We start from the raw sequence: 23,196 nt of genomic DNA, 5'->3' as shown, positions 1-23,196 counted from the left end.
TTATTACCTTTTACTATTGTCCTTAATTATGTTACCCTGTTGTACGCTGTTTGTCTTTGTTTACCAATTTGCTTAACGCTATCTTTATTTCTTATTGTGTACGTTTTGTACTTTATATTCGTATACTGTCCATTGTGGTTTATTAAATCTGATAATCAAAGACACATAATTACTTCATAACCACTTCATAACTAACTCAAAAGACTCAAGACTCAATCTCTTTATTAATTTTTGCGCTTTTCAAACACAGATTTGAATGCAGCGAAGGATTAACCATTTAAACTCTGCTGCTATTTGGGGTTTCCGCCTGGATTTTGCCTACCCAAATTTAAAAGCTTCCCAAATCCACATAAAGAGGTGTAAATGCAAAAATTTGGCATCATTTTAAAGAAACCCCTTTGAATTTTCATAAAACACTATTGAAAGTGTTTAAAATAACTGTGTATGTTGTCTGTGTTATAATAAACACCTAAAAAAAGAGGCACTTTTTTTTAATATAAACTCAAATTTGAAAGTGTACCTTTTAGGTTCTGTGTGGTCTAGCGTGCTGTAATTAATGTTGGTGGTTCCAGCACATGTCTGTAATCATAGGAAAAAATAAAAATGTCTCCACCATAATCTATGCAAAAGTTATTGTATTCCAACTGATGAGAGGTGCTGTACAAGCCACAGGGAGTGATCATTGCTTTCATATTTCACTATTCTTTTGTTTGATCAAACATAATTCACTGTGTTTGGACCACGTCAGACATATAAAAGGATTACTTATGCACATCACCTTAAAAACAGAGGAGAATGGCCCTGAAGAGCACAGCATAAGGTAAGAGATGACAGCTGTCTGTGCTATCTGGGGCTGCTTATTGATCATGAATGTATTGTTTACATTTTTGCGCCATGGAAACACCACAATTCATTCAACAACTGTTTGGCATATGAATATAATTCAGTAAAAAGAATGCTAGAACTGTATGAGCACCGGCAAGAGCTTTCATTTGAGCTATAACTTGTACATGTGTCATATGAAAAATATGAAAATGAACCAATGTAAAATACCCAGCTTGGGTATCCAAAATACTGAGTTTTTAAGTGTAAACTTTTATACAGTAGAATAAAAACCAAAGTGATGCATATGTGCATAAAATATAGATTATACACTTTCAAACGACACCACTTACGGGGGTCTGGTGCAATGCTAGCCCTTTAAATCTGAAAGCGAAACTCGATGACGTCAGTTTAAGTGGTTTTAATAAACATATGCAAATCTCCATCATTTATAATTGTTGTTGAGTGGGTGTTGAGATCTTTTAATGATTAATCATGCAGCTTACACTGAATGCGTTAACGCAGGCTAAACAAGTAGTGACAGAAAACACCTTTAATAACCTGAGAAACCCACCACATCCCGAGTTACCCACCACAACTTCTTCTGTCAGCTTTATATTATACAGGAAGGCCTAAATGCTTTCACACATGTCATTTGAATGGTACAAGAGGCGATCTCTCAGCAAATTTCACACATGTAGAATAATCTACAAGTAAAAAAAAAAATGCATTAATCTGCAGGTCACGTGTGTTCCGAACCATATATATATATATATATAGATGTACATATATATATATATATATATATATATATATATATATATATATATATATATATATATATATATATATATATATATATATATATATGTACATCTATATATATATCGATATATACTGTATGTATATATGTATATATATATATATATATATATATATATATATATATATATATATATATATATATGTATATATGTATATATGTATATATGTATATATGTATATATATATATATATGTATATATATATATATATATATATATATATATATATATATATATATATATATATATATATGTATATATATATATATGTATATATATATATATATATATATATGTATATATATATATATGTATATATATATATATATATATATATATATATATATATATATATATATATATATATATATATATGTATATATATATATATATATATATATATATATATATATRTATATATATATATATATATATATATGTATATATATATATATATATATATATATATATATATATATATATATATATATATATATATATATATATATATATATATATATATATATATATATATATATATATATATATATATATATATATAAACTACGGCTGTATCCAATAATACAAATCGCTGATTTCATCTCAATGTTTAAAAATAAAACCACAATAACTGCATCAATACAAAGCAGACTGTATCCCTTTAACATTCAAAATGACTACATTTCACAGTGTGTTCTTACTGTATGCTTCAATCTCAAGCAGAGATATCTTCACCAAGCAAACATCCTAATGCTCTCTGAATTATGCACTGGAGTGGTCTGATGTGTGTATGCAATCTGACACGGATCTATGAACACAGATGGATGTGCTCAGAAAACGCAGAGCATCTGTCTTCCACTCTGACTAATTCTGACTTAAAATCAATGTCCATTAGGCTGACTCTCAACTCTATGGATGTCTATGGATCGCCTTGATTTTATTTTCGCCTTTAATATGATGCCCTGGTTTTGTAAACCTGGCCCGTTTTAGACAAAAACAAAACACAAGTACAGTTGAAATCAGAATGATTAGTCCTCCTGGTCTTCTATTTCCCCCCAAATTCTGTTTAATGGAGTTTACCATAGCTTTAATAACTGATTTATTTTATCTTTGCTGTGATGACAGCACATGATATTTGACAAGATATTCTTCAAGATACTAGTATTCACCTTAAGTTTACATTGAAAGGCCTAACTAGGTTGATTATGGTTAGGTTAGGGTAATTAGGCAAGCCATTGTATAGCGATGGATTGTTCTGTAGACAATCGAAAACAAATATTGGGGGCTAATAATATTTACCTTAAAATAGGTTTAAAAACTTAAAAAAACTGCCTTTATTCTAGCTGAAATAAAACAAATAAGACTTTTTCCAGAAGAAAAAATATTATAGAAAATACTGTGAAAATTTGTTGAATCTGTTCAACATCATATGGGAAATATTTGATAAAGAAAAAAAGAATTACAGGAGGGCGAATAATTTTGACTTCAACAACTGTAGATGATCATTCCTGGTCTCTCAGACTTCAGCGAATAATGAAAATGAACCTTACCTCAGCTCCAGTCAGGTAAAATGCAGACAGAAGACCACCAACATAACGAATGTTGACCTCAAACAGAGATGCCTCGCCGTTCTGCAGAAAACACACAGCATGAGCATTAGCAATGTAAAAAATATGCTGTGAAAAGAAAATCCAACTTCAACAATGACGCGGTTTTACCAAAGCTTGATTGGTTACAGAGGAACATATAAAAATGGACGTAAATACATCATGTTTATATTTTAAAAACATTTATAGTCTTAAAGAGGACACATATTAAGTCGAATATTCTGTTCTTTTGAAATAATGAAGTACTTTTAATTAGACAATGTAGTTTCTTTACTGTATTTTACTACGTTTAAGATGCATTCCATCTATTACACAGCTAAACATAACATTTCTTCATAAAACATAAACAAAAATGTGTATGAAACTGGTCAGATTTCTGTAATAGTAATAAACCAAATATAAAATGTTCAATGATCAACTAGTCCACCCTCGTTTTAAGTCATCAATTGAAGTCACATTTACTTAATTTTACATAACTTTTTCAATTTTCAATCATTAAAAACATTGTAAACTGCCCTGTTTTTAAGTAACCAATCACATTTACGTTATCAAAAATTCAATTATCAATTTTCAATCATTAAAAACTTTGTAAACTGCCCTGTTTTTAAGTAACCAATCACATTTACGTTATCAAAAATTCAATTATCAATTTTCAATCATTAAAAACATTGTAAACTGCCCTGTTTTTAAGTAACCAATCACATTTATGTTATCAAAAATTCAATTATCAATTTTCAATCATTAAAAACATTGTAAAATGCCCTGTTTTTAAGTAACCAATCACATTTACGTTATCAAAAAATCAATTTTCAATTTTCAATCATTAAAAACATTGTAAATTGCCCTGTTTTTAAGTAACCAATCACATTTACGTTATCAAAAAATCAATTTTCAATTTTCAATCATTAAAAACTTTGTAAACTGCCCTGTTTTTAAGTAACCAATCACATTTACAATATCAAATATTCAATTATCAATTTTCAATCATTAAAAGTCATCAATCACATTTATGTCATCAATTATTCAATGTTCAATCATTAAAAACAATTTTCTCTGCACTCTTTTTAAGTCAATCACATGTATGTCATCAATTATTCAATTATTCAATCTTCAATTGTTAGACACAATTTACACCCCCTTCAGCAATCAATCAAGTCAAACAATTTAATCCACCCCCTTTTTTAAGTTAATCACAACTACATCAACAATTATTCAATTATCAATTTTCAATCATTAAAAACATTGTAAACTTCCCTGTTTTTAAGTAACCAATCACATTTACGTTATCAAAAATTCAATTATCAATTTTCAATCATTAAAAACTTTGTAAACTGCCCTGTTTTTAAGTAACCAATCACATTTACAATATCAAATATTCAATTATCAATTTTCAATCATTAAAAACATTGTAAACTGCCCTGTTTTTAAGTAACCAATCACATTTACGTTATCAAAAAATCAATTTTCAATTTTCAATCATTAAAAACATTGTAAACTGCCCTGTTTTTAAGTAACCAATCACATTTACGTTATCAAAAAATCAATTTTCAATTTTCAATCATTAAAAACTTTGTAAACTGCCCTGTTTTTAAGTAACCAATCACATTTACAATATCAAATATTCAATTATCAATTTTCAATCATTAAAAGTCATCAATCACATTTATGTCATCAATTATTCAATGTTCAATCATTAAAAACAATTTTCTCTGCACTCTTTTTTAGTCAATCATATTTGTGTCATCAATTATTCAATTATTCAATCTTCAATTGTTAGACACAATTTACACCCCCTTCAGCAATCAATCAAGTCAAACAATTTAATCCACCCCCTTTTTTAAGTTAATCACAACTACATCAACAATTATTCAATTATCAATTTTCAACCGTTTAAAACAATTTACTCTCCCCTCTTGTTAAGTTATTAATCACAATTATGCCATCGATTATTCTATATTTAAGCATAAAAACAATGCACTCTGTCCTCATTTTAAAACATCCATCACATTTACGTTCTCAATTATTTAATTATCAATTTTCAATCATTAAAAACAATGTACTGCACCCTCATGTAAAGTAATCAATCACATTTTAAATCAATTATTTAATTTTCAATCATTTAAAAGAATTTACTCTGTCCTCTTTTTGAACCATTAATCACATTTTCATCATCAATTTATTCAGTTATTCTATATTCAATCATTAAAAACTATTAACTCCAACCTCTTTTAATGAAATCAATCACATTTCCGTCCTCAATTATTTAATTAACAATATTCAATCATTGAAAACAATGTACTCAGCCCTCTTTTTAAGCCATCAATGACATTTTTCATCAATTATTCAATTTTCAGACATTAAAAACGATTTACTCCGCCCTTTTCTTAAGTCATCAATCACATTTGTGCTATCACTTATTCAACTCTGCCCTCTTTTAAAGCTGTCAATCACATTTGTGCTATCACTTATTCAACTCTGCCCTCTTTTAAAGCTGTCAATCACATTTGTGCTATCACTTATTCAACTCCGCCCTCTTTTAAAGCTGTCAATCACATTTAAGCCATTGATTAATATTTAGTTATTTAAATTGCATTCATTAAAGACAATTTACTCCACCTCTTTTTAAGTCATCAATCACATTTACATAATCAATTATTCAATTTTCTGCCATTAAAAACTATATACTCCGCCTTCTGTTTAAGTCATCAATCACATTTACATAATCATTTCATTTTTCATTTTCAATCATTACGAAACATGTACTGTACGCACTAGACAATATTTATAATGAGAAATATCACACCCACCCATAAACCGAACATCACCTTCATAATAGAAAAGATAGATTGCTCCGAAAAATAACATACTAAAGCATATAATTGATTTCAACATTACCCAAACTGTACAACAATGAACAACCCTACAATTAAAGGGTCATGAAACACCGAAACACATTTTTTGAGCTGTTGACAGTCGTATATGTGTCGCACACTGCTAAAAAAACTATTAGGACACCTATATTTCACCAAAAAGTAAATTTTTTATTTTTTTTTTTGGCGTTATTTCGAGCAAAATCGCACTTCCGGTTTGAAACGAATTTTTGAAGCTGCGTCACGGCCATGAGATTTTAGCGTGTATTCCAGGTTTTTTTTTCTTATACGACGTGCAGTATCAAATATTACACTGCATTAAACACAGTCACTGTCTTTCTCCCCTGCGTCTGTGTTTGTTTTGCCTTGGTGAAAATCAGCACGTGCCCAAATGGAAACTCTAGACACACCCACTTTCCTGACTTTTTCCAAACTAGGTGTGAAAACACCCTGCTGAAATGAGGGGTTTCATGGCCCTTTAAAGGGTCACGAAACACCAAAACACATGTTTTGAGCTGTTGACAGTCGTATATGTGTCCCACACTGCTAAAAACACTATTAGGACACCTATATTTCACTAAAAAGTGTAAATTGGTTGTTTTTGCGTTATTTCAAGCAAATTCGTACTTCCGGTTTGAAACTAAGCTGCGTCACTGTCATGACATAATAGCGTGTATTCCAGCGTGCAGACTGGACGTCTGTGCCAGAGTCTTATTACGTCTTACAGTGTGATGCATTAATGCATGAGTAAGGCTTGGTTCAAACCAATCAGCGCGCTCTATTGTGCAACTTCATTAATATTCATTACTGTCACAGTGTTTAGATGGCAGAGACGCCACGTTGTGTTTGCAAAACAAGCGTGAAGTGTTGCTTTTATAGTTTGCTGCAGTTAAGTTTCGTTTTCATTTTCTCTCTGTGAGAGCTCAGCTGGAGTCACGTGTGGATTAACAGTGTACGCGACGCTCGACAACAATAACTTACGTGTCTAAGGAGGATTATTGTTTACCTGAGAGCTGTTCTCATCTGCAAACGCTGAGATCTGGATTCGCTTTAGTCTCCTCTTAATAAAGACGCGGCTCTAGTTGCTGGTGATTGTTCTGTCTCTACAGATTTGGTAAGTGAGCGACCAGTGCTCTTTGTTTATTCAGTTTATTCGTATCGAACTAAGTTAACTATTGCACAGAGTGTAAACAGGTTAGCACTACAACCAAACTTTAACCTCATGTAGGATTTTCACCGCATTTAGTGACCGGAATAACACACGCGGCTTTCTGACGCTACCTGCCGTGTGCATCTAAGTTTCCGGGAAAGGCTGAGTTTTTTTTTCTCTCATTCGCCGTGCGGTATCAAACATTGCATGAAAAATACACGCTTAGAGCAGTTCCTCGAATCAAATATCTCGTTTGTCGCGAGGGGCATGAATGAATTCCCTGAATGAAAGAGCCAAACTGCAGTTAAAGTCCACCATTTAATAATTTGGCAAATAATTCGACTACAGATGTCCATGTAAACACAGTCACATTGTCCCCTGTGTGTGTGTGTGTGTGTGTGTGTGTGTGTGTGTGTGTGTGTTTTGACTCTGAAACTCAGCGCGCCCAAATAGACACTCCCACACCATGCCTCTTTTCTTCCTCCGACACTCCCCCCTAAACAGAGCTGGACACGCCCACTTTTCTGACTTTTTCCAAAGTAGAGGTGTGAAAACACCCTGCTGAAACGGGGGGTTTCATGGTCCTTTAAATGTGAGAAAGATGGCAGAACACAACTCAACCATTGCTGTTCCGGCACAATACAAATGTCCCTAAAGTAATAAATAAATAAATAAATAATAGAAAGTAAAGTGCATTCTCCACCTCAAAGAGTGATTTCTGGGACGTGTCCGGCCATGACCTCTGGCTGTATCACTCAGGCACTCGTTTTCAACACATTTTCTTACACAATGTTTTCCTGACGCAGAGAAACTGCCAGAATTTCGATGTCCAAGGCCGAGGAGCAGAGCATTATTAGACACTTTTTTTTTTCAGATGGTGGGGGTCAGAGCATGCTATTGATTTATGAGGAGTGTGTGAATAACAGCAGTAGAGCAGAATGAACTCTTCTCAGCACTATGAATTGTTTTCTCAAATGCAGTTGTGTTTGCTTTGTCTGACTTAATAAGATTATATTTAAAATCACCCTGTAAACCCTGTAGAGTGCATTAAGGTGTAAACACACACATCAAATCACACACACACACATGCATACACACACGCACATACACATATGAAAACACACACACATACATACACATTCAAACATACACGCAAACATACACACACACACATGCGAGCACACTTAAATGCATACACACTTAAATGCATACACACACACACACAAGCACGCACACACAGACAGACAGACACAAACACACATGCATACATACATGCAAACACATAAACATGCACACAAACAGACACACACACATGCATACATACATGCAAACACACATACACACATGACATGCAAATACCTACGCTCACGCACGCACACACACACACACGCATGCAAACACGCGAGCACATGCGTGAACACCCACATGCAAACACAAACACACACATGCAAACACACACACATGCATACACACATGCACACAAACATATGCAAACACACACACACAAAAAAGACACACAGTCCCTGTCACATGCAAACAGACATGCAAGCACACACACAGACACAAATACATATGCATTCACACACAAGCAAACACACATGCAAACACACAAATACACGCAAACAAGCAAACACACACTCACACACCTATATAAACACACACACACAGACACAAACACACATGCATACACACAAGCAAACACACACACACACAACTGCGAACACAAATATGTGCATACACACAAATGCAAGCACACACACACAGACACACACATGCTAGCACACAAATGCAAACACACACAAACACTCATTCGTGGACACGCACGCACGCACGCACGCACGCACACACACACACACACACACACACACACACACACACACACACACACACACATAAAAACATACCCTCACACATTCTATCACAATAGTGAACAGACCCAAGTGCAAACACACACAAACACGTGCAAACACACACATACATGCAAACACACACAGGGAAACAAACACACACACACATAAAAACATACCTTCACACATTCAAACACAATAGTGAACAGACACAAGTGCAAACACACACGCACACAAACACATGCAAACACACACATACATGCAAACACACACAGGGAAACACACACACAAACACACACGCAGGCGCACACACACATACACAAAACTCTTATGTCTAAGAGGTAAAGACAGAAAACACACACACACTTCAGTGCCAGCCAGAGGAGTGTAATCCTAACCCAAACACAACAGCATGCACACACGCATGCCCACACGCATGCCCACACACACACACACACACACACACACACACACACACATATCTTATGTCTAAAGAGGTAAAGAGTGGAAACACACACAAAACTTCAGTGCCGAACAGAGGAGTGCAATCCTAAAGCACACAAACACAGTCATGCACGCACGCACATGCACACACACCCAGACACACACACACCCAAAACACACACAAAACACACACACACACACACACACACACACACACACTCGCGCACCCACACACACACACGCTCGCGCGCCCACACACACACACACACACACACACACACACACACACACACACACACACACACACACACACACACACACACACACACACACACACACACACACACACACACAGTATTTGTGTCTTAAATCAGCTGCTGCACTAAAGACAGCTCTAAAAAAAGCTCATGTTTGAGAAAAACACACTAAACAAGCATGAATTAAGAGAGGCTTTAAACGGATTATCCTGAATCAAATCAAACAAATCCCCAGCTACAACGCTTAAGTAGGTGTTTGTGGGAAATGTGTTTGTGGATGTGGCACGAGATCTGCTTTAAAAAGCACAAACATTTGAAAATGGAGAAAAAAAGAAGTGATTTTGCATGAACTGGTAGTAACTTTCTTGGGTACACCTGTCAACCTGCTCATTAATGCACATTTTTAATTAGCCAATCACATGGCAGCAACTCAATGCATTTAGGCATGTAGACATGGTCAAGACGATCTGCTGCAGTTCAAAGTGAGCATCAGAATGGGGAAGAAAGGGGATTTAAGAGACTTTGAATGTGGCATGGTTGTTGGTGCCAGACGGGCTGGTCTGAGTATTTCAGAAACTGCTGATCTACTGGGATTTTCACGCACAGCCATCTCTAGGGTTTACAGAGAATGGTCTGAAAAAGAGGAAAATATCCAGTGAGCGGCAGTTCTGTGGGCGCAAATGCCTTGTTGATGCCAGAGGAGAATGGCCAGACTGGTTCCAGCTGATAGAAAGGCAACAGTAACTCAAATAAGCACTCGATACAACCGAGCTCTGCAGAAGAGCATCTCTGAACATACAACACGTCCAACCTTGAGGCGGATGGGCTACAGCAGCAGAAGACCACACCGGGTGCCACTCCTGTCAGCTAAGAACAGGAAACTGAGGCTACAATTCTCACAGGCTCACCAAAACTGAACAATGGAAGATTGGAGAAACGTTGCCTGCTCTGATGAGACTCCATTTCTGCTGCCACATTCAGATGGTCGGGTCAAAATTTGGCATCAACAACATGAAAGCATAGATCCATCCTGCCTTGTGTCAACGGTTTAGGCTGGTGGTGTAATGGTGTGGGGGATATTTTCTTGGCACACTTTGGGCCCATTAATACCAATTGACATCGTGTCAACGCCACAGCCTACCTGAGTATTGTTGCTGATCATGTCCATCCCTTTATGACCACAGTGTACTCATCTTCTGATGGCTACTTCCAGCAGGAGATCGCACCATGTCATAAAGCGTGAATCATCTCAGACTGGTTTCTTGAACATGACGATGAGTTTACTGTACTCAAATGGCCTCCGCAGTCACCAGAACTCAATCCAATAGAGCTCCTTTGGGATTTGGTGGAATGGGAGATTGACATCATGGATGTGCAGCCAACAAATCTGCAGCAACTGTGTAATGCTCTCATGTCAATATGGAGCAAAATCTCTGAGGAATATTTCCAGTATTTTGTTGAATCTATGTCATGAAGGATTAGGGCAGTTCTGAAGACAAAAGTGGGTTCAACCCCTATACTAGTAAGGTTTACCTAATACAGTGGTAACAGTAACAGAAACAGTAATTCAATTAAATGTCAATTTTGAACAAAAATATAGTTTAGGCTATAAAAATATAGTCAATGCACCTCAATAATCTTGCATTTTCTTTAAACTTTCTCTCTTTTTTAGCTTTAATTATTTTTAATAATAAAAATAAATATATATATATATATATATATATATATATATATATATATATATAAGTTTTCTTTAAATTTGACATAACAGTGAAGTTCTTGTGAAGATAAACCATCAATCAGGCTGTATGTATTAAAATGAATATAAAAAAATAATATTATTATAATTATAATTAAATGGTATATTTGTATATTTGTATATTATTATCTAAATGATGATTATTATTATTATTATTATTATTATTATTATTATTATTATTATCAATATTATTATTATTATTATTGTATTATTATTATTACTATTATTCTTTTATTTATTTATTTTAGGCTTAGTCCCATTATTAATCTGGTGTCACCACAGCGGAATGAACCACCAACTTATCCAGCATATGTTTTACGCAGCGGATGACCTTCTAAGTGCAACCCAGTACTGGAAAACACACACACACACACACACACACACACACACACACACACACACACACACACACACACACACACACACACACACACACACTACGGCCAATAGCGCATGTGTTTTGACTGTGGAGCACCTGGCAGAAACTTGCGCCAACACGGAGAGAACATGCAAACTACACACAGAAATGCCAACTGGCCCATCTGGGACTTGCACCAGCAACCTTCTTGCTTTGAGGCGACAGTGCTAACCATGAGCCACCGTGCCGCCAATAGTAATAATAATAATATTAATAATAATAGTAATAATGATTTTGTACATTCATTCAGATGGTTTGTAATAATGTTTCTGACTACTACTCCCTCTCCCTCTCTCTCTCTCTCTCTCTTTCTCTCTCTCTCTCAGACACACTTTGGCTTTAACCTGTGTCCATTACCCCTCATTTCTGCTCTCCAGAATGTCTGGGTGCTTTCAATCAGGTACAGTGTGTTATAGTGAGATCAGTGTTCATTGCTGATGGCTGAGCATCAGACTAATGGCTCTGAATTAGCATTTTAATCCCTGCACGTTTGGCAGTCGCTGCTGGTGTAGAGATGCTGGAGAGACGCTATTGTTAGCAGCGCAGAAATGGAGCATGCTGAGATAATGGAGAAAATCACTGCGGCTAAAAATACGACACGCTGGAAGAAAAGATCCTCCAGTTCAGACGAGCAGAACAAGAAGAGCAGAAGCAGACAGAGAGCTGATCATCTGATAATAGCAGAGAGCAGAAAAAAACACACTCACACATACAGGTTCTCGCATGCGCACTTGCACACGCACACGCACACGTACACACACACACACACACACACACACACACACACACATCCACGCTTTTTTAGATAAAGAATACAGCATAACTATTGGTTGGTTTGTTTATTTTTTATTTATTTATTTAAAATATTTGTTTATTTGGGCATTTTTTTTAATGTATTTCTTCATTCATTCATTTGTGCAAAATATTTATTTATTTGTGCAAAATATGTATATGTTTATTCAGTTTTTAATTTATGAAAAAAATTATTATTTATTTTAATTAAACATTTATTTATAAAAAAATATCTGTCTACTTATTTCTTAAAATATTTTATGCAATTTTTTTATTTATTGATGCAAAAGATGCATTTAATTTTTATTTTAGCAAAATATTTATTTATAAAGTTATTGATGCAAAAACATGCATTTATTTATTTATTTGTTGATGCAAATTATTTATGTACTCATTCATTAATTAAGCAGAATATTGATTTATATATTTTGTAAAATATTTATTTCTTTATTTTAGCAAAATATTATTTATGTATTTATTATTTATTTATTTATTTATTCACTGATAAAACATATTTATTTCATTATTTTTGCTAAATATTTTGTATTTATTTTAGCAAATATCTTATTTATTATTGCAATATATATGTATACACACACACACACACACACACACACACACACACACACACACACACACACACATATATATATATATATATATATATATATATATATATATATATATAAATATATACATATATATATATATATATATATATATATATATATATATATATATATATATATATATATTCATATATATATATATATATATATATATATATATATATATATATATATATATATATATATATATATATATTCATATATATATATATATATATATATATATATATATATATATATATATATATATATATATATATTCATTCATGAAAATATTTATTTATTGATGCAAAATATATATTTATTTCTTTATTTTTAGCAAAATATTTAGTTATGCAAAATATGTATTTATTTATTTAATTGTTGATGCAAAATATTTCTGTATTCATTCATTCATTCATTCATTTGTGCAAAATGTTTATTTTTTATAGCAAAATATTTATTAATTTATTAAATTATTCACTCATTCATTTAATGAAAAATATAAAATGTTTTATGTGAAAAATCTATTTATTTAAATATTTTTATGTAAATTAAGTAATTATTGATGCAAAATATATATTTATTTGTTTTTTAATTTTATTTAGCAAAATATTTATATATTGATGCAAAATATGCATTTATTATGTTTATTTTAGCAAAACATGTATTTATTGATGCAATTTAATTATTTGTTTGTTGATGCAAAAATATGTATGTATTCATAAATTTATTTAATCAAAATATTTGTTTAATTATTTATTTATGCAAAATATTTATTTATTTATTTGTTCATTCATGAAAAGTATTTATTTATTTTAGCTAAACATTTAACATGTATTTATTGAAATAAATACGAATTTATTTCTTCATTTTTAGCTAAATATTTATTTATTTATGCAAAATATTTGTTTACTTTTTTGTTAAAATATTCATTTATGCAAAATATGTATTTACTGATGCAAAATATGCATTTATTTATTTATTTATTGATGCAGAATATTTTTGTATTTATAGTCATTTGTGCAAATTATTTATTTATTGTATCAAAATATGTATTTTTTCATGCAAAATATTTATTTATTTATCCACTTATTCATTCAATATTTATTTATTTATGAAAAAATATCTGTTTATTTATCTAAATATTTTTATGTAAAATATGAATTTATTCATGCAAAATATGCATTTGTTTATTTATTTTAGCAAAATATTTATTTATTGAATAAAAACATGCATTTATTTGTTTATTTCGGCAAATTATTTATTTTAAAATGTATTGATCTAAAATCTGCATTTATTTATTTATTTTGTTGATGCTAAATTTTTATGTATTCATTCATTCATTCATTTCTTTCCTCATTCCTTCATTGTGTAAGTGCAGTAATCCGTATGGTATGAGTGTCAGTCTGCAGGAGTGATTCTCTCAGTCTTCTGCTCTTAAGGCTCATTCTCTCCTCTTTCAGGTCACCTTCACTTTAAGAAGCTCATTCCTCACTGACAGCCTGTAGATCTACAGAGACTGGCATTTATTTAGACGGAGCTCAGCACAGATGGATCCATTATGCTGAGGGTATCAAGAGGCTACTTTTAGGAGGAAGTCTGGAGCTGCTGGAGTGTTTCTATAGTCAAACTAAAAGCAAACACCACAGCAGACACTCATTATCACTGACACAACACACTACCGGCCAACAGCAGGGATTCATGTTTGGATTCATTCTTACAGCTGCAATAGTCGAAGAATACAATCAAATCAGTAATATTGCAAAACTGTTATGTAAAGGATAAAGTATATCCAGATGGTTGTAAACACAGAATAAAGCCTGACATGTTTATCAGCAGCTGCAGTATAAGACTGAAGGATTTATTCTGTGAAAACAACTATTCTGGATGTGCTTTAAATAAAATACAAAACATTGTTCTGAGCCATAATAGTTTATTAATTATTTGATTAAATGCAAAGCTCCGAGAAGTGAGAACAGCTGATGGAGTATACACTAACCTGTGCATTATTAAGTCACAAGATGGCACCAAATAGTCAAAAACACAAAGCTGACAGAAACGAAAACAGCTGATGGAGTTTACACTAACCTGTGCATTATTCAGACCCAAAATGGCGCCAAACAGTCAAAAACACAAAGCTGACAGAAACGAAAACAGCTGACGGAGTATACACTAACCTACATTATTCAGACAGAAGATGGTGCCAAACATCAAAATCACAAAGCTAACAGAAACGAAAACAGCTGATGGAGTATACACTAACCTGCTAATTATTCAGACACAAGATGGCGCCAAACAGTCAAAAACACAAAGCTGACAGAAACTAAAACAGCTGATGGAGTTTACACTAACCTGTGCATTATTCAGACCCAAAATGGCGCCAAACAGTCAAAAACACAAAGCTGACAGAAACGAAAACAGCTGACGGAGTATACACTAACCTACATTATTCAGACAGAAGATGGTGCCAAACATCAAAATCACAAAGCTAACAGAAACGAAAACAGCTGATGGAGTATACACTAACCTGCTAATTATTCAGACACAAGATGGCGCCAAACAGTCAAAAACACAAAGCTGACAGAAACTAAAACAGCTGACGGAGTATACACTAACCTAGATTATTCAGACAGAAGATGGTGCCAAACATCAAAATCACAAAGCTAACAGAAACGAAAACAGCTGATGGAGTATACACTAACCTGCTAATTATTCAGACACAAGATGGCGCCAAACAGTCAAAAACACAAAGCTGACAGAAACTAAAACAGCTGATGGAGTATACACTAACCTGCGCATTATTCAGACACAAGATGGCACCAGAGAGTCAAAAACAAATAGCGGACAGAAACTAAAACAGCTGATGGAGTACACACTAACCTGCACATTATTCAGACACAAGAAGGCGGCAAACAGTCAAGAACAGCAGAGCAATAGATGTTTATATTAGCCAGCTTTGTTTATTTGACTTTTTTGACTTATTTATTAGCAAGAATTATTATTAATTTAAAATCTTATGCAATGTAGTATGATCACACACAGGTCAGATTGAGTTTACTGCTTTATTCTAAATATATATTCATATCTGTTATTAACTGAATGATGATGGAACATGATTCATACATATTTTTACATTGTATTTGTGCAAAAGTTGTTTAAAACACTTTACCTGCATTTAATTATGTAATAAAATTACTTTGGTAGGTTTATTTTGATCAATGCCGTCACAAATAGGGAACAATTAATCTTATAAATAATTTTTTTTAATAAAATAAATAATAATAATAATATAATAATAATAATAATATAAAAATAAAAAATAGTTTTTATTTATTTTATTTTTAATTTATTTTATATTACATGCAATATTAAATTAAGTTTTGTCTATGCAGTCACAAAATTTCTTTAAAATAAAATAAAATAAAGTAAAATAATTTAATTAATTAATTAATTAATTAATTATTTTATTTTATTTTATTTTATTTTATTTTATTTTATTTTATTTTATTTTATTTTGTTTTATTTTATTTTATTTTATTTTATTTTACACAGACCAAACATCCCTCATTAAATAAATCTCCTCTGGATGTGTTTCAGGCCCATCTTCTTAAATTCTTGCTGGCAAATTAAAAGACAAGGTTCTTGTTTAAGCCACAAGTGTAATTACAGCCAATTAGAGGAAAAGCCTCTTTTTCAACACTTTCTCGTGTGTCTGCAGGAATCATAAAGCAAGATGTCATGTTATTTTACACAGCAGTGGCCATCACTTTTTCACTTCCCACAAACTACCATTAAGCTAAAAATGTGGAAATGGCATAAAATATATATTTACATTTTTATGAGAGAGTGAAGCACAATTTTACGAAGCACAGAATGAATAAACCGATGAAATACTACTGAATTACATCCATTGGTCATACATATAAAATTACAGGCCACATTTGAAATGCATTGCAAAAGCATTCATGCAGTTTATGAATATACCTATTATTGCATTCAAACTGCTTCACCTACATATGATCGATAATTCATGACAAAAAAAACAAAACAAAAATATACACACACACACACACACACACACACACACACACACACACACACACACACACACACACACACACACACACACACTACATAATTTGTGATATCCAGAAATGTATATAGAGCTACATTTTCAGAATGAGCCTATGTTGGATTTCTCTAAAGCAGATTTTCAGAAACTTTGATTTACTCATTTTTTTCTCTTTTCTATCTGATATTGATTTTTTCTCTCTTGAGAAGGACGAGCCTCAGAAACATTATTTTGTGTATTTTTATCTTTTTTAGTCTGAGGTCACCTTCATCAATCATTTATTCCCACTATTAAAAGAAATTACCGGCGGCCAGCAGCTCCTTCTATCTGACTATAGCATGAATTATTGATGCACTGATTCAGATGAAGTACAATCTGCTGAAAAATGTGCATTAAAAGCACAAAAAACACTGAATCTGTGACTTGAAGAGGCACATGTTGACTTTAACATACTAGACAAAGCTTTGATTAGTAATTCATACTTAGAGTAAAATCAATTCAAACATTTAATCAAACATTTACAATTTCAGCTCCATACATTAGAATCATTGACATGGTAGTTTTTTTGTTTTGAATATGTCAACTAATTATTTATTTTAATATAGTTTATTAAATAAATAACAACAATAATAATTATAATTATAACAACAACAACAATAATAATAATTGTATTAAAAATAATTATAATGATGATGATGATGATGATGATAATAATATTATTAATAATGATGATATAATAATAATAATAATAATTGTATTATTATTATCATTATTATGAATAATAATAATAATAATAATAATAATAATAATAATAATAATAATAATAAATGGTAATAAAAGTTATTAATATATACATTAATATATTAATTAATATATTAAATATTTATATAATATGATAATATGTTAGTAATATTATGTTAATAATAATAATAATAACAATAATAATACAAATATTAATAATAATATAATAAATAATAATAATAACAACAACAACAACAACAACAACAACAACAACAACAACAACAACAACAACAACAACAATAATAATAATAATAATAAATATTTTATTAACAGCAACTAGAAACACAAGTGATGTGATCGGTTCTCTTTCCTATAGACTAGACAAAAAGTTATGCTCATGCACCCACAGTCTTGCTGCTTTCAAGAGTTCCAGATTTGTCTTTTTGTAAGCAACACCGGTTGCTTTCGCTTTAACCATTCTTTGAACAGATTATTTATGGGTCTAACATTAACCGTATGTGTGTGATCATCCTTTCATTATCATACACTCTATATTTTTATCTGCTTTCTTTTGCATTAACATGGTTTAATTATCCTTTTTTACAATAACATTGCTTTAATGGGAGATTTACTCCCCATGTATGTGTAGTTAACTGGGGATCTGTCGACCTTTAGCCAGGACAGATTACTGTGTATATGTTTTGCTAAATAAAAAGGATAGTATACAGCTTTATTTTGCTTGTTTTGACACAATTAAAATTTGTGGCTAAATTAAAATAGATAAATTTGGTAAATCCTTCATTTTGAGCTGTGAAAATTATGGGAAATAAAAACTAACTGTAATACTATGAAACCATGATAGTATCAACTGCGTGCCAACAATAATAGCAATAATAGAAATATTAATAATAATAATAATAATAATAACAACATTAATAATAATAATAATAATAATAATAATAATAATAATAATAATAATAATAAAAATAATAATAACAACAACAATAACATTGATAATAATAATAATAATAATAATAATAATAATAATAATAATAATAATAATAATAATAATAATTATTATTATTATTATTATTATTATTATTATTAAAATAACATTAATAATAATAATAATAATAATAATAATAATAATAATAATAATAACAACAACAATAACATTAATAATAATAATAATAATAATAATAATAATAATAACATTAATAATATAATAACAACAACAACAACAACAACAATAATAATAATAATAATAATAATAATAATAATAATAAACAATATCAACAACAACAACAACAATAATAGTAATAATAATAATAATAACAACAGCAACAACAACAACAACAACAACAACAATAATAATAACAATAATAGTAATAATAATAACAACAACAACAACAATAATAATAATAATAATAATAATAATAACGTTAATAATAAGAACAACAACAACAACAACAACAATAATAATAATAATAATAATAATAATAATAACGTTAATAATAAGAACAACAACAACAATAATAATAATAATAATAATAATAATAATAATAATAATAACACTAATAATAATAACAACAACAACAATAATAATAATAATAATAATAATAATAATAATAATAATAATAATAATAATAATAATAATTTACAATTATTTGTGTAATTTAATTTTCTTTCTTTATTCATTCATTTATTTAGTATCTATTAGACCACTATATTTATTAGACATACTGTTGTGTAAATGTATTCATTCATTCATTCATTTTTTCATTCATTCATTCATTCATCTTTGTGGAGAAAAAATGTTTGTGCTAAAAAGTTTATTTAGTCTGAAATGCTCAAGATAATGAAATGAACCAAACCCCTGAACCAAAGCATTTCAGCATATCCCTCATCTGCTGAACTGAGGTCATAAAAATGATAATAACTGTATTTTTTCAAAGTTCATTAAAGCAGTTTCCCTCAAGAAGAAGAAGAAGAAGTTCACAGCTCAGCAGTTTCTCACTTTTCTACCAATCAGACACTTAAGTGTGTGTCACATTTCTTATGCCTTCCTGAGACGCAGGCAGCTCATAAATATGCATGTGTGTATCACTCAGTCAGAGTCTGAAGAAAGACATTTAAGTGTTTACGTCTTAAGAATAAACAATCACACTTCTCTTGGATTTTTCTCAGTGTTTTCTTCATATTAATTGCAGAGCCCATAGCTTCTAGAGCAGGGGTCACCAACCTTTATGAAACTGAGAGCTACTTCTTGGGTACTGATTAATGTGGAGGGCCACCAGTTTGATAAACACTTCTCAAATAACAAATTTGCTCAATTTACTTTTAATTATACTTTATGTTTTTGGTAATAATTAATGATATTCATCCATGTGAAGACACTGATCATGTTAATGATTCTGGCAAAAGTTATCAACAATGATTTAACAGGGTAGGAAATACCCTGTATTTAATGTATCAATGTGCAACAATTTATTTTTATATATCTCTTTAAACATTTACATTTTTAAATGATTACTTCTATATCAGATGAAGCTTACTGGTGAGTGGCGCTATGGTGAGCTATTTTTAGAACAATCCTGCGGGCAACACATGTAATCCTTGGCACCATGTTGGTGACCCCTGTTCTAGAGGGTAAAAAATAAAATAAAAGACTGTTGTCTGTGTATTTTTTCACATTAATACAACACAACACTGTAAATATTATCGTAAATATTGAAAAAAAAAACACAGATCCAAACAAGTTTAGGTTATTTTGTGGTGGGTTTGAGTCATTTTAGGTTGCAAAATTCAGTCATACTTTATTTTAATGTACAATTCACGCTATTAACAAAACATTAACTAAGAACTTTAGCTCAATAAACTACTATTTTGCTGCTTATTAATAGTTATTAAAGTAACAGTTGTGTTAAGATATTGGGCAAGATTAGGGATTTTTTAAAAGACTATACTAAACATTACTGTATAACTAATAATAAACGTAAAGTAAAATAATAAAATAAAGTTAATATCTTACTAATAGGCAGGTAAATTGGTATGAATTGTTCAACCCGGGCTCATTGTGGAAACGTAGCCCCGCGGACGTTTCTGCGGACCGCGATTTACATCCCGAGAGGTACGTATTAGAGCGGTTTTTGTTTTTCGCAGATCCGCGAGAGGCCGATGTGCGCGCTTTTTCGCGTCTCGGGCGCCTCTCGGGAGCGCGCGCCGTTCGCGCCCGTGCCGTTCTCGCGCGAAAGCCGCCGGATCGGCCGACTCGGCCGCCCTCCTCTTCCTCCTCCTCCTCCTCCTTCCCTAAACCCGAGCGACGGTTCGCAAAAGCCGTCCAGAAAAAAAAAAAAAAAAGCAAAAGCCCCCGTCTTCGATTTCGACCGCGTTTTCGGATCCCGCCGCGTTCTCGCCCATATTTTTCGGATTCCGTTTTTCATCTTACCTGATTTCCGGAACCTGCTGTTCCCCGGACTCGATCCTGGTCGTGGTCCACCGCGGCCGGCTCCTCCTCCTCCTCGTCCGGGGCCTCTGCTCCGCCGACGCAACGCTGTGAGCTAAGCGGACAAACTGATTGCATCGGGAAAGCCTTCCACTCGGAGACGAGCCGTCGGCCGGCTAGCGCGAAGAGAAGGGGCGAAGCGGCCCGCCCCGCAGCGTTCGCTCAGAAAAAACTAAACGCGGCCTTTACGTACCTCCGGCCACGTAAATCGCGGTCTCCAGAAACATCCGCGGGGCTACGTTTCCAGGATGAGCTTGGGTTGGAATTGTTACTTAAACTAAAGCGTTACCTAAAATATAATTTGGAATGTAAAAATCTTTATATGTATATATAAACTACAGAGGTTTATATGGTAAAAAGGAAATATAACATTGTTGTCTGTGTATATTTTCACACAATGCTGTTAATATTATTGTAAATATTGAAAAAACCCTGAACAAACTCATTTAAGTCTGTGGTTTTCAGAATTTAGTTTCCAAAATTCAGTCACACTATACTTAATGTACAATTACCGTTATTAACAAACCAAGAACTAGGACTTTTAGCTCAATAAACTATTAACTATCCACTTATTAAAGGGTATTGAGATAGTAGCCGTGTTTAGGTATTGGGTAGGATTACAGATTTAAAATAAGACCGTACTTTATAAGGGTATTTCTTAATAATGAATTTCTTAATAATGTACTTAAAAAAGCTGCTTTGCTGCTTGCTCAAACTACTTTTAATTTAAAACGAGTTGAAATAACACAATTCTTTATTTTTATTGAGGACAACCTAATTGTTTTATGTTCAATAAACTTAAATTTGCAAAAAAAAATATTACGCTAACTTAATTGATCTGTGTTGGGAAAACATGAGGAAATAGTGTGAACCCAAATGATAGAGTTAATAAAAGACGTGTAAATGTTCACATTATTGACAAAATTGGAAATATAAACAAAATTATTGTTGGTCATTTTGTGGTGGGATTTGAGTCATTTTAGTTTGCAAGGTTTAACATAGGCTCATTTTAAAAACGTAGCCCTTTATACATTTTTGAAGATCGCGAATTATGTAGCCAGAAGTACTTATGGCTGCATTTTGTCTTTAAAACAAACGCTACGGGGCTGTATGATACCGTTCCTTTTCACACTTACCAGCTGACTGCTTACCTCCGTATGGACGGCTTTCCTGTGGTTACCAGTTTGTCCAGTTCCATGTACAGTACGTCAGCGGATTTAAGATATAGAGAGGAGTTGACAGTGACAATGGGGTTCTAGTCTGGTGAATGGTTCCAGAAATGAGTAAGACAAAAACAAAAGCCAAAAAATCAAATAAAAAAGTAAATAACAGTGTGGGAATGTGATAATATCTGAAAACGTGGTAAAAAACATGGTAGGGGCTTTTCTTTTTCTGGATTGTGTACTGGACAGCGGTCTCTGGTGGATTTACGTGAGAAGAGAAGGCACAAATGACACTTGCAAGAAAAATTTGAGAT

The 23,196-nt window shown here is 32.0% G+C and overlaps 1 protein-coding gene across 2 annotated transcripts in view; it reads right to left on the bottom strand.

The window, feature by feature from the left end:
- Nucleotides 1–23,196, bottom strand: part of LOC101882461 (mannosyl-oligosaccharide 1,2-alpha-mannosidase IA) — a 358,413-nt gene that overhangs the window by 93,747 nt on the left and 241,470 nt on the right. For both annotated transcript variants that reach the window (XM_017351571.4, XM_073925560.1), the window contains exon 4: nt 3,197–3,277. In XM_017351571.4, the coding sequence (XP_017207060.2) occupies nt 3,197–3,277 (81 nt within the window). The remainder of the gene's footprint in view (nt 1–3,196; nt 3,278–23,196) is intronic.

This window comes from Danio rerio, chromosome 16 (assembly GCF_049306965.1).
Source record: "Danio rerio strain Tuebingen ecotype United States chromosome 16, GRCz12tu, whole genome shotgun sequence".
Taxonomy (NCBI): Eukaryota; Metazoa; Chordata; class Actinopteri; order Cypriniformes; family Danionidae; genus Danio; species Danio rerio.
Note: the sequence above shows the minus strand (reverse complement) of the source record. Positions and strands in the feature narration are given on the sequence as shown.